The 11,120-nt window shown below is 40.9% G+C and overlaps 1 protein-coding gene across 1 annotated transcript; it reads right to left on the reverse strand.

The window, feature by feature from the left end:
- Nucleotides 1-312: 312 nt before the first annotated feature.
- Nucleotides 313-4,988, reverse strand: slitrk3b (SLIT and NTRK-like family, member 3b). The gene is made up of 2 exons (XM_051092373.1): nt 4,588-4,988; nt 313-3,544 (listed from the first exon to the last, which is right to left on the reverse strand). The coding sequence occupies exon 2, from the start codon at nt 3,518-3,520 to the stop codon at nt 872-874; it is 2,649 nt and encodes an 882-aa protein (XP_050948330.1). The 5' UTR covers nt 3,521-3,544; nt 4,588-4,988; the 3' UTR covers nt 313-871.
- Between the last annotated feature and the right edge of the window lie 6,132 nt (nt 4,989-11,120).

The following is an 11,120-nucleotide window of genomic DNA, read 5'->3' on the forward strand; positions in this document are numbered from 1 at the left end:
AGGTCTCGTTCGAAACACTTTGTTCTTTCGAATCTCGTACTATAAGCGCATGGAGAAAGTGCTGCGCGCGCACGTGTGTGTGTGTGTGTGTGCATGCTATGTAGAGGCCAAAATCTGCATGTTCGCTACTCAGAATGGTACAGTTTGCAGAACTTGGCTTAGTTTAGCACCCTTTATTGAATTCATGGGTTTTTTTCAAGGAAGGCTAAACCAGAGGCATAATCATTATACACTGATTTAACATGATGTCTTACAATAATAATTGCAACACTGAAATCTAAGAATAAATATATGCACAGATCTGTCCTCGCCTTGGTGAGATAGACCACGAAAAGGTACTCGTCCATAGACACGATCGATAGTTCCCAAGCTTTTACGTGTTTTGACCTTACCTTGGTCCGTAAAACCATTCGATAAGTCCCAATAAAGACAATCTACTCAGTTTGAAAATACAGATTCAACAAAGCACTTAACAGTTATACAATAACTGCAGTATCTCTATTGCTGAAGGACAATTTTCAGTTAAATAAAAAATATCTCCGAAGTTTTCAATGCAAACGAGTTAAAAGCCAAGACCGCACGCCCTGCATTCATATGTATAGTTTGCGTCACGTTTACCAACATCGCAAAGTCTGGAAACAGCAGTGGATCCTTTTCCCTCTAATGTAAATCTATGTAGTTTAGATAAATAAAACTGTAATACAAAAATACTCATTTACAACATTGCTGGCTGCTCTTATGAAGGCACTTTAAAAAATCGGAACGAGGGATTTCCTCCAGAGCAACTTGAGGGAAAACCGTACCATCGTACACATCGCATTTCCATCTTACCATTTTCATTTTGGATGTGCAGTCTTATATCTGACATGTCTTAGAATTGATATGACCTCTCCAGCATATCAATGTAATCCATCTTTGTTTTGAGTCTAGCCCTCAGCTCGGGGTAATCACTTTGGGTTTGATTAGGACATCCTGTCCTTGTCCCTGTGGTGGTTGTGATCATTTGCTTTTGTCTGGCATCCTGTTTGGCATGTGGATACTCTGAGGGAGGGTGCGTGTGTCTGTCAGGCAGGTTGCTAAACTGGGAAGCTGTGCCAAAAAGACTGTCCACTAATCCCACCTTGGGGGTGGGACCTTGGCTATCAATGACAGTCGGGCAGAGTATTCCGTTTTCGTGGAAGCTGGCAATGTCGCCGCATGGCGTGCCGACAGTGACGATAGTGTTAATGGGCGAGCTGGAGATCGCCATGGTCCACTCCTTTTCCTTCTCCACGAGCGTTCTGTAGTGCGAGCCGCTCTCTTTTGTCTCTGAGAATGGATGCTTCTGCCCTGACTCCTCCTGTCCACTTTTGTAAACCGGGTTGCTGCACATGTGCGAGGAGGGAGCGCCAATGCTATCGTACACGTGATTGGAAGGAGGAGTCTCTGGCAAGGTGGGTGGCTGCTCTGTGAATATTCCACATTCCATCTGAATGCCCGCCAGGCCCACTTCCCCTTGCTTCCTAAAGGGTAGCTTCTCGCGCTTTTTAAGAGCGTACGCGCAAAGAGCCGCAGCAGCAAAGAAGGCGGACACGAACAGAACCAGCAGGCTGAGAATGAGAACGGAGAGGGGTATGGCACCTTTTGGCGGGTGCGGCCCCACCTCGGGATACGTAGTGATAAGCCCGCTATCTGATTCGGCGGGAGACAGCGAGGACTGTCGGAGCTCAGGGCAAATCACTTCAGGATTCAGAGAGCGTAAATCTTTTCCTGAGACCAGCTCGGGGGTCTTACACACCACTTCTCCGACTATGACCACTAAGCTCAGCGTGTCCAGCCACTCTTTGAGAGGGATGATGTCGCAGGAGCAGTCCCAGGGGTTCTGATTTAGGTCGATCTGGACGACAGCATGCAGGTGTTCTAGAACGCCGCTGACCGGGAGGCAATGAAAGTAGTTGTTCCGCAGGTTCAGGCGTGTCAGCGAGGTACCTGCGAATGCTCCCACGGGCAACGTTCGCAGGAGGTTGTTATTGAGAAAGACTAGCTGCAGGGAGGGCATTAAACTGAAGGCAGCCGGCTGGATCTCTCTTATCTCATTGTACTCAAAATACAGATACTCAAGGCTGTGCAAGCCGTGGAACATATCGAGAGTTAGCTTCACAATATTGTTACCGTTCAGGTAAAGGCTTCTCAAATTAGGGAGATTAACAAAAGCCCCCTCTTGGACATAAAAGATCTGATTGTTTCCTAAGTGCAATAAATCAAGACTGGAAAAATTCCAAAAATCAGACTTGTAAATTCTCTGAATCAGATTTCCGCTTAGGTAAAGCTTCTTAGCGTTCAAAGGTCGAGGCATCAATTCGGAAATGTTCCGAAAACCATTTTCCTTGCAATTGACTGTCAAACCAAGGTCGTTAATATGCAAGTTACAGGTACATCCAATCGGGCAAATGATCGGTATAGGCGGCCTCGTTTGGTATCCGGCAACGGGCGGCTGATTAGGGAACACACTTCGTGGTGTTGGTGGCGTCTTTGAAGGCCTGGGTCTCTTTGTTGGCTTTGGGGGTCTTTCTCTTTGTTCCACAGAGGAAACCGTGTTTTGATTGGGGGAGACTATAGATGATGGCTTTGTAGGCCTCGCCCTCCCCGTGTAGAATGGTAAGTGCAGAATGCCTAGAATTGACTCAATCTCAGCTTCGTTCAGTAAGGGACAAAGCTCACTGCGTTTGATCTCTCTGAGGTCCTTTCCGTGCAGGTGGAAAGGATACTCGCACGTGATCTCTCCAACAACCGCAGTGTACGGAATCCGCTCCAGCCAGGCTTGGAGCTGGATGATATCGCAGACGCAGTTCCAAGGGTTCTCCTCCAACTGGATTTCCATGAGACTGCGACCGATATATTCCAAAATCCCTTTATAAGCCAACGTCTTTAGTCGGTTGCCTCTCAAGTCAAGGTGCGTGAGAGAGACCGATCTGAAAAGAAACGCCGGCAGCATGGGTATTAAATTGTCATTAAGGATGAGCACTCTGAGTTTGTGGAGATTTCGGAAGGCCCCACTGTCTATTCTCTTGATAACGTTATAGTCGGCCTGAAGGTACTCTAAACTCTCCAGTCCGAGAAATGTGTCATTCCGGAACACTTCCAGTTTGTTTTCGTGAAGGTACAACCTCTTCAGGGAGCTCAAGCCATTGAAAGCCCCAACATGGATATCCTGCAGGGCATTATTGCCCAGATTAATGGCCACTGCATTGTTCAAGTGCAGAAAACTGTTGAAGTAGAGCTTCCTCAAAGAGTTTTTCTGCAGGTAGAGCTTGAATGGTCTAAGCCATGACTGTGAGACTTGGCTAATATTTGTAAATCCTTTGCTGTCACAATGAACATGAAACAAGCCTTCCTTCACTTCGCAGTAGCAGGGCTCAAAGCAAGGCTCGTCTATTTCTTCGGAATCATCAAGTAGAGGGATAGGAGTCGTCCATCCAAGTGCAATTGTGCTTAGCAGTGTAACCCACAACATGCTTTCACCAAAAGCAGGCAAGTGCATAGCCTCAAGAGCTCCTTCACTGCACTGAAAAAAATACAAGAGTTTTAGTGGCGTGAATACAGAGAGGATGATGAACACTGCTCAATACAAATGATGTTGACTTTTGACAAGTTAGTCGTGATATGACTGTAGAACAGGGGAGGCTATCATCTATACTGTATGACGGAGCAGAATGCAGCTCAGCTGCTTTGACTGCAGTTTTTTTTTTTTTTTCCTGCAAACAATATTCTCGAAATATAGAATAAGGCTTCAATAACCAATGTCAGCAAATGCAGCAGAGCTTAATATTGACTTAAAAGTACGCCTGCTGCATTTGTTACAGCGATATTGAGAAGAAGCAAAATGTGACCTAATCCATTTAAAGGCATCATGCTTCTCTAGAGGTTTCGCTTTAGTTTCTAAATCAGCTAATGACTCTGGAATATCAATTTGACCTCCATGGAAAATATTTCTTTCTCCCCTCCTCCAGGAGCACCTATTAGCTAATGTGCACAGCAGGGCACTTAGGAATGTGATGTTAATAAGACCTAGGTTCTATTGATTGCTGAAGGGGTATATGTGCATACAGGTCATTGAAATAATGTAGCTATCTCAGCGGCGGCCCACTAATGCATGCAAAGCATTTTATTGCAAGCAAAACCTTTAGAGTATTAAAAATCATTTTTTGCACTTGCAGGTAAAGTGTGATTTGCAACAAGACAAGATATTTTAAAACAAAGTTAAACTAAAATCCAGCCTAGATGAGATAATCACATTGCTCTGTCGACAGAACAGACCCAAAGATCAGATCCAGCTTTGAACTGAGTATGCAATACAGACACATAAGGAAACCATTCAAGCACTGCATGAAAAAAGCTGAACTTATGGAAGCCGAACACAATATTCATTAGCTAACCAAAAGCGATTCATGCCATTATAATACGCTGTCAGAGACGTAATTAACACATAATGATAATCCAATGCGCTAAAATGCAATCTATTAGCATTCCCCTTTGTCTGCCTTTACCACCGCCCGCGTCCGGATCCATATCAGAGGCATTAACTGAGCAGAAATGTGCGCTACTCACTCAGGTTGCTGCAGTGGAATTAAAAGAGCAGAAGATGGACCACTTCAAATGATGCTGCTTCTTGCCATGTCACCACCGTTGAGCCGCTTCTTCTTCTTCTTCTTCTTCTCCTCTCCGCTCTCGTGGTGGAGGCAAATAGGAGAGCCGAAGACGTGACAGGACTGCAATGTCTCAGAAAGGTTTGCTTTAGGATGCAGGTCCGCTCCCCTGACGAGCGCTCAACAGTGAAGACAGCGAAGGCTGCAGTTCAGCACCACTGTGAGGACTGATGATGAGCGAGATCTTAGTACATTTCGCTTAGAAACAGTAGGAAAAACTAAAGCGGCTCAAGTATGCAAGTTGGCATTGTAATAAATCACAGGATGGCGCTGCCTCGGACTTCGGTTTCCAAGTAAAATATATTGCACCCGCCCGCCCGCAGCCCTGCTATGAAACGCTCCAAATATGCGAGAGATGATGAGAATAATATGAACGCGACGCGACGCGACGCACCGCTTCAGGTTTAGCGGGGCTTTTTTAACGCGTTACGCGCGCTCTCCTGAGACATATTTGCTAGATTCGCGTTGATTTACGAAAGAAAGTAGTTGAGATTGTTTGTACCCAGAATGCGTAACGCGGGTTATTCACTTTGTTGTATCACAACATTCGCGTATATCAAATAATACTCTAACTGCTCCCAGAGCGATGAGGCTTCTTGCGTTACTTATTCATCATCCTTCATGCTATTAGGGCCCTAACAATTTAATGAAACCTTATTTTGGTTACCATGGAAACATAGTGCCATCTGCTATTGCACAACAATGTGGCGCTTCATACATGGGCATGTTGCTTATTTTGGAACTGAGAATGAACAATGTTGACTTGATGCCCACTTTTGCTGATTTCTCATATGGCTGATTAATTATCTTATAAATCACCAGTTAATTACTTCATAATGAGTTTGACAGTGATATGCATAGATGCTGTGATATGATTTCTTGCGTTCCTTTCCATCCTGCATGCTCTGAACACTGAAAGCACTAAATTCCCCATATATATCCAAAGTAATATTCCGAACACACAAGCATATCGACTTTACTTTTCCCTTTATTGTGAATTTCCCACAGGTAACAGAGAATCTGAGCTAAAGCTAGTTAATACTCTGTCTCAGCAGCTCTCTGTGCCTTTGAGCATTAAAGCATTTTCCTGAAGATCCTTTAAAAAAAATCTTTAATGCCGTCACACAGATCAGCGCTACAGATCTGAACATGTTCCAGTGAATTAGCTTGCGACAGCAGCTTCCCTTCTCTTCTAAAGCCTGTTAAAGGTGATTAAAGCAGTGTTTCTCCATCAAATTGCTGGGAGAGTATTTACCACAGCCCTTTGAAGAGGAAAAAAAGCTGGAAAAATACAAACAAATCATTAGGAATTGTGGGGTTGAGGCTTTATGCGACTTTATTCGCCATTAAAGGTATGCAGTGCTGGACATCCATTTTTCTGCAGCCATCACGCAGTGAGGAGAAAGAAAGCGGCGTGATTGACAAGATAGTAATGGGGTCCAGAAACCCGACCGTCTTTGAAACCTAATGCCAGATTCTGACCTGAAGCATATTTCAAAGAAACAATTCAATCTCCGTTCCGTAATAGCAGAATAGCCGTGCCATGCTTTTCGCACACTGATCAATTTAAGCAAGTAATTGTGTGTAATTAATATTATTACAAAAGATTAGCTTTGTTTGAAGGATGATTATATTAAGGATTTACATGATTTTCACCACCTTTGACTAATTAACAAATCACTTCAAGCACTCTCATTCAATTATAAATCCCCCTCACATGAAACCAACAAAGACTGTTTGACAAAACCAACTGTCTCAATTTGCAACAACTCAAGAGACACAATTAGAGGTGTAATTTTTTCAGAAAAAAAAAATATCACGAGATGTAATCTGGTGGCCGGGCCGTTTGAAGCTCATTTAGCCTGAAGCTGGTCATTAACCACCCAGCTTTGGAAAACAGAAGATGAAGGGCGTAGCTGGCACCGAGGTGCTGGAGAGGAGGGTATCTGCATCCACAGGTGCCGTTACTATTTAGTTAGGTGCGCCTCGTGGATACCACAGAGCAATGACCCCTCTACTCACACACATGGACCTCCACCAAGGACGGTTGGCCTTGAGCAATAACCAGTGTTAAGCTAATTAAACTACCCTCCCATTTTAATTAGGATATAAATCAGTTGCCATGGGAACCTGTCCTTTGGAGTCCCCATGTAAACTCCTGATGGATTAAGTGCAGTGGATGAAGCCTTCAATTGTAGAAGCCCTTTTAATTCATGTAGCCGTCCATACAGACTAATATATAAATGCTAAAAATATGCATTTGTTTACAATGTAAGGAGTAATTGTTATATTATAATATAAAAATCATATTTCACATTACATAGTCAAATTTATAAAGCAATCAGTCTAGCAACAACACAAACACCGCAGCAATGTTACAGTAATATTAAAAGGTAATGTGCTCTGAGGAAACTAGCACTGGTTCAGTTACCGGATATATAGTGTTGCCATGGACAACCACGAATAGTAGGAAATATCTGACTCTGAATGCAATGACTGAATATTATGTTAAATCATGTTTTCATAAAACAATTCAGGACCACACTAGCTTAATCATCTATTAATATGTGCATATTCATGCATTAAAATCAGCATTCATTTATAATACAGAATGACACTTGACCCTGTGACCACTAAACAAACTGAGATTTATACATCATCTGAAAGCTGACAAATAAGCTTTCCACTGATGTGTGGTTTGTTAGGATAGGTTTGGCTGAGATACAACTATTTGAAAATCTGGAATCTGAGGGTGCCAAAAATCCTTTAAAGTTGTCCAAATGACGTTTTTTAGCAATGCATATTACTAATCAAAAAAGGTTTGATATATTTATGGTAGGAAATTTACAAAATATCTTCATGGAACATGATCTCTGAATGCCGTGACTGAATATTATGTTAAATCATGTTTTCATAAAATCATTAACGACCACACTAGCTTAATCATCTATTAATATGTGCATATTCATCCATTAAAAAAAATCAGCATTCATTTATAATAAAGAATGACACTTATATGTCACCACAAAACTAGTCATAAAGGTCAATTGTTTGAAACTGAGATTTAAACATCATCTGAAAGCTGATAAATGAGCTTTCCATTGATGTGTGGTTTGTTAGGATAGGACAATATTTGGCCGAGATACAATTATTTGAAAATCTGGAATCTGAGGGTGCAAAAAAATCTAAATATTGAGAAAATTGCCTTTAAAGTTGTCCAAAAGAAGTTTTTAGCAATGCATATTGCTAAATATTAAGTTTTGATATATTTACGGTAGGACATTTACAAAATATCTTAATGGAACATGATCTTTACTTAAGCCCAATGATTTTTGTCATAAAAGAAAACCAAAATCATTTTGACCCATACAACGGCTAATGCTACAAATATACCTGTGGTACTTCCGATTGGTTTTGTGGTTCAGGGTCACATTTTATGTTATATTAGTCATTTTGACAAAGCTAAGTTGTTGGATTTTTTTTTTTTTAAGGCATACTTCTATTATCCTTAACATAAATAAATGTTTGCACAAGGACTTTGTCAGGGTCTCATTTGTTTGCCTGTTAGAGTGCTTTTCTGGCCTAGCATTTCCTTGTCAAAAGCATCTTGTTAAAAATTGAAACGAGCCAGACTTAAACTCAAAATGTTGTGACACAGCATTTCGGAAAACAGGAGTAGTGCTCCAAGGGAAATCACCTCTTATCATGTGAAGCATCGTACTTGAGATGCTAAAAGATTACATCAAAGCAGCCACACTAAATGAAGCAGAAAATACGCCATGACGAGAGCTCCCCCTACCGACGGAGAGAGTCGCAGTCATCCGCTACTAAACAATGCAAGCGTGTTCACGGGCATGTAATACCCACACAGGATTATACAGGGATTCCAATGATTATGATTATCTCCACTTGAGAGCTTTCCAATTGTAAAATATAGAAACAATTAACCAGAATTAAATTACTAAGCACAGATTACCTGTTCTAAACATCAGCAAATAAGAACGTTGCAAGGAAATCGTCTATTTCTATCATCCAAAGCAGCTCTGGAACTCATTAAACACATCACATAAGACTCAAGCACAAACCAACAGCAGCAGGAATGATGTGATATGTGACTGAAAACACTGTGTTAACCTACTCTTAACACTTGATAGTCTCATAATGACAGTTAAGCTTACCGGTATACTGTTCCACATCTGGTTGTCATGGATGCAGCATTTATCCGTCTTTTTTTCACAGGGTCTGTAGGTAATTAAATGGAAAGAAATAAAGGTTCAAAAGAACACTTAAGCTGTACCTTTGCATAGCACTTTGCTGAATGTTCAATGTAGATTTCTAAATTACTGAATCGCCAGAAATATGTTTGTATGTCTCTGATACATTTCATCACATTTCCTGAGAATATCTGCTCAAGATTCTTTATGAAAGCAGCCTGTTTACGGTTATAAAAAAAAATTCATTTTGATTTACATTATATGCTGTAAGTCAGAAGTCAGAAAGAGCTTTATTACCAAGTATGTTTGCACACACAAGGAGTTTGACTTGGCGACAAGAGCTTAAAATGAAAAATAAATATACTAAAATGTATCTGAAACAAATTTATACCGTGATATATACCGTGCCTTGCAAAAGTATTCATACCCCTTCATTTTTTCACTTTTTTTGTTACATTGCAGCCTTATGTTAAACTGCTTTAAATTACGTTTTTCCACATCAGTCTACACTTGATAAACCATAATGACAAAGCACAAAACAGGTTTGTAACAACTCTGCAAATTAGAAATCAGAAAAAAACTAAAATGATTCCATTGCGTAAGTATTTATGCACACTTGAAATTTAGCTCAGGAGCACTCATATCGCTCGTAGATGTTATTACACTTCGAATGGCGTTAAACTGTGGCAAATTAATTTGAATAAGTATGATTTGGAAAGGCACACACCTCTCAGAAAAGTTCTACCCACTGAAAATGTATATTAGAGCAAAAAAACCAAGCCCTGAGGTCAAAATATCTGCTTGTAGATCTCAGAAACAGGCTTGCGTCAAGGCACAGATCTGGAGAAGTGTTAAGAAAAAAAATCCTGCTGCACTGAATGTTTACAGAAACATGTAGTCTCCATTGTCCATAATGGAAGACACTTGGAACAACTAGGACTCTTCCTAGAGTTGGCCTCCTGGCCAAAAAGAGCAGTTGGTGGAAAAGGCTTTGGTTTGACTGGTGACCAATGGAGTTCCATGATCATATATGCAGAAGAAACTTACAGAAGGATAAACATTACTGCAACACTCCACCAATCTGGTCTTTATGGTGGTGTGGTCAAACTCAATCCTCCCCTTAGTGAAGACACATGAAAACTCACTTGGCAACTCACTTTGCAAAAAAGCACTTAAAGACCCTCAGACTGTGAGAAACAAGATTCTCTGGTCTGATGAATCTCAGTTCCAACCATCATGTATGGAGAAAACCAAGCACTGCTCATCACCTCCAGAGTACCATCCCAACAGTAAAGTGTGGTGGTGGCAGCCTCATGCTGTGAGGCTGTTTTTCAGCGGCAGGAACTGAGGGACTCGTAAGAGTAGAAAGAAAGCTTAATGCACCAAAATATTGAGATAGCCTTAATGAAAACCCAGTCCAGGGCATTCAGAACCTCAGACTGGGCAGACGGTTCACCTTCCAACAGGACAGTGACCCTAAGCACACAGCAAGAGTGGCTTATAGACAACTCTGAGAACGTCCTTGAGTAGCCCAACCAGAGCCTTAGCTTAAACGCAGTCAAGTATTTCTGGAGAAACTTGAAAATGTCTGCCAGCCCCCATCCACGCTGAAGAGGTGAGGTGAAGAATGGCAGATAATTGCCAAATGCAGATGTGCAAAGCTTGTCGCATCATACCCAAAAAGACTTGAGGCTGTAAAGATGCTTCAACTAAGTACTGAGGTATGAATACTTATGCAATGTACTTATTTTAGTGTTTTATTTTTAACCAGTTTGCAAAGCTGTCACAAATCAATTTTTTGCTTGGTCACTATGGTGTATGCAGTGTAAATTAATGTGGAAAAAAGTAATTTAAAGCAGTTTAACATAAGACTGCAACATAAAACATAAAAAAAAATGAAGAGGTATGAATACTTTTGAAAGGCACTGTATATGTTTAATAAATATACCTTGCAATTCTACTTTTAGTATACTAAACTGGCATACTTAAAGTCTGCTAAATTGGAACAACTAATTTTGTACTTAAACTTTTTGTGTGAAGTTAGTGCTGAAGTAAATTTGATTGTGCTAAAGTGGAGCTATTGCAAAAATACTTCAGGTACACTTTAAATATCTTACAATTAAAGACAGATATCATTTAAAGATCATACAATCCTTATGAAAAGTGACATTAAAACACATTAAAACACATTTTAGGCATAATTAAGTGTGCATTGTGCACA

Source organism: Labeo rohita, chromosome 2 (genome assembly GCF_022985175.1).
Source record: "Labeo rohita strain BAU-BD-2019 chromosome 2, IGBB_LRoh.1.0, whole genome shotgun sequence".
NCBI classification, from domain to species: domain Eukaryota; kingdom Metazoa; phylum Chordata; class Actinopteri; order Cypriniformes; family Cyprinidae; genus Labeo; species Labeo rohita.

Excerpts from the sequence above, each read along its gene's own strand:
- slitrk3b (XM_051092373.1), bottom strand. The coding sequence starts at position 3,520 with ATGCACTTGCCTGCTTTTGGTGAAAGCATGTTGTGGGTTACACTGCTA.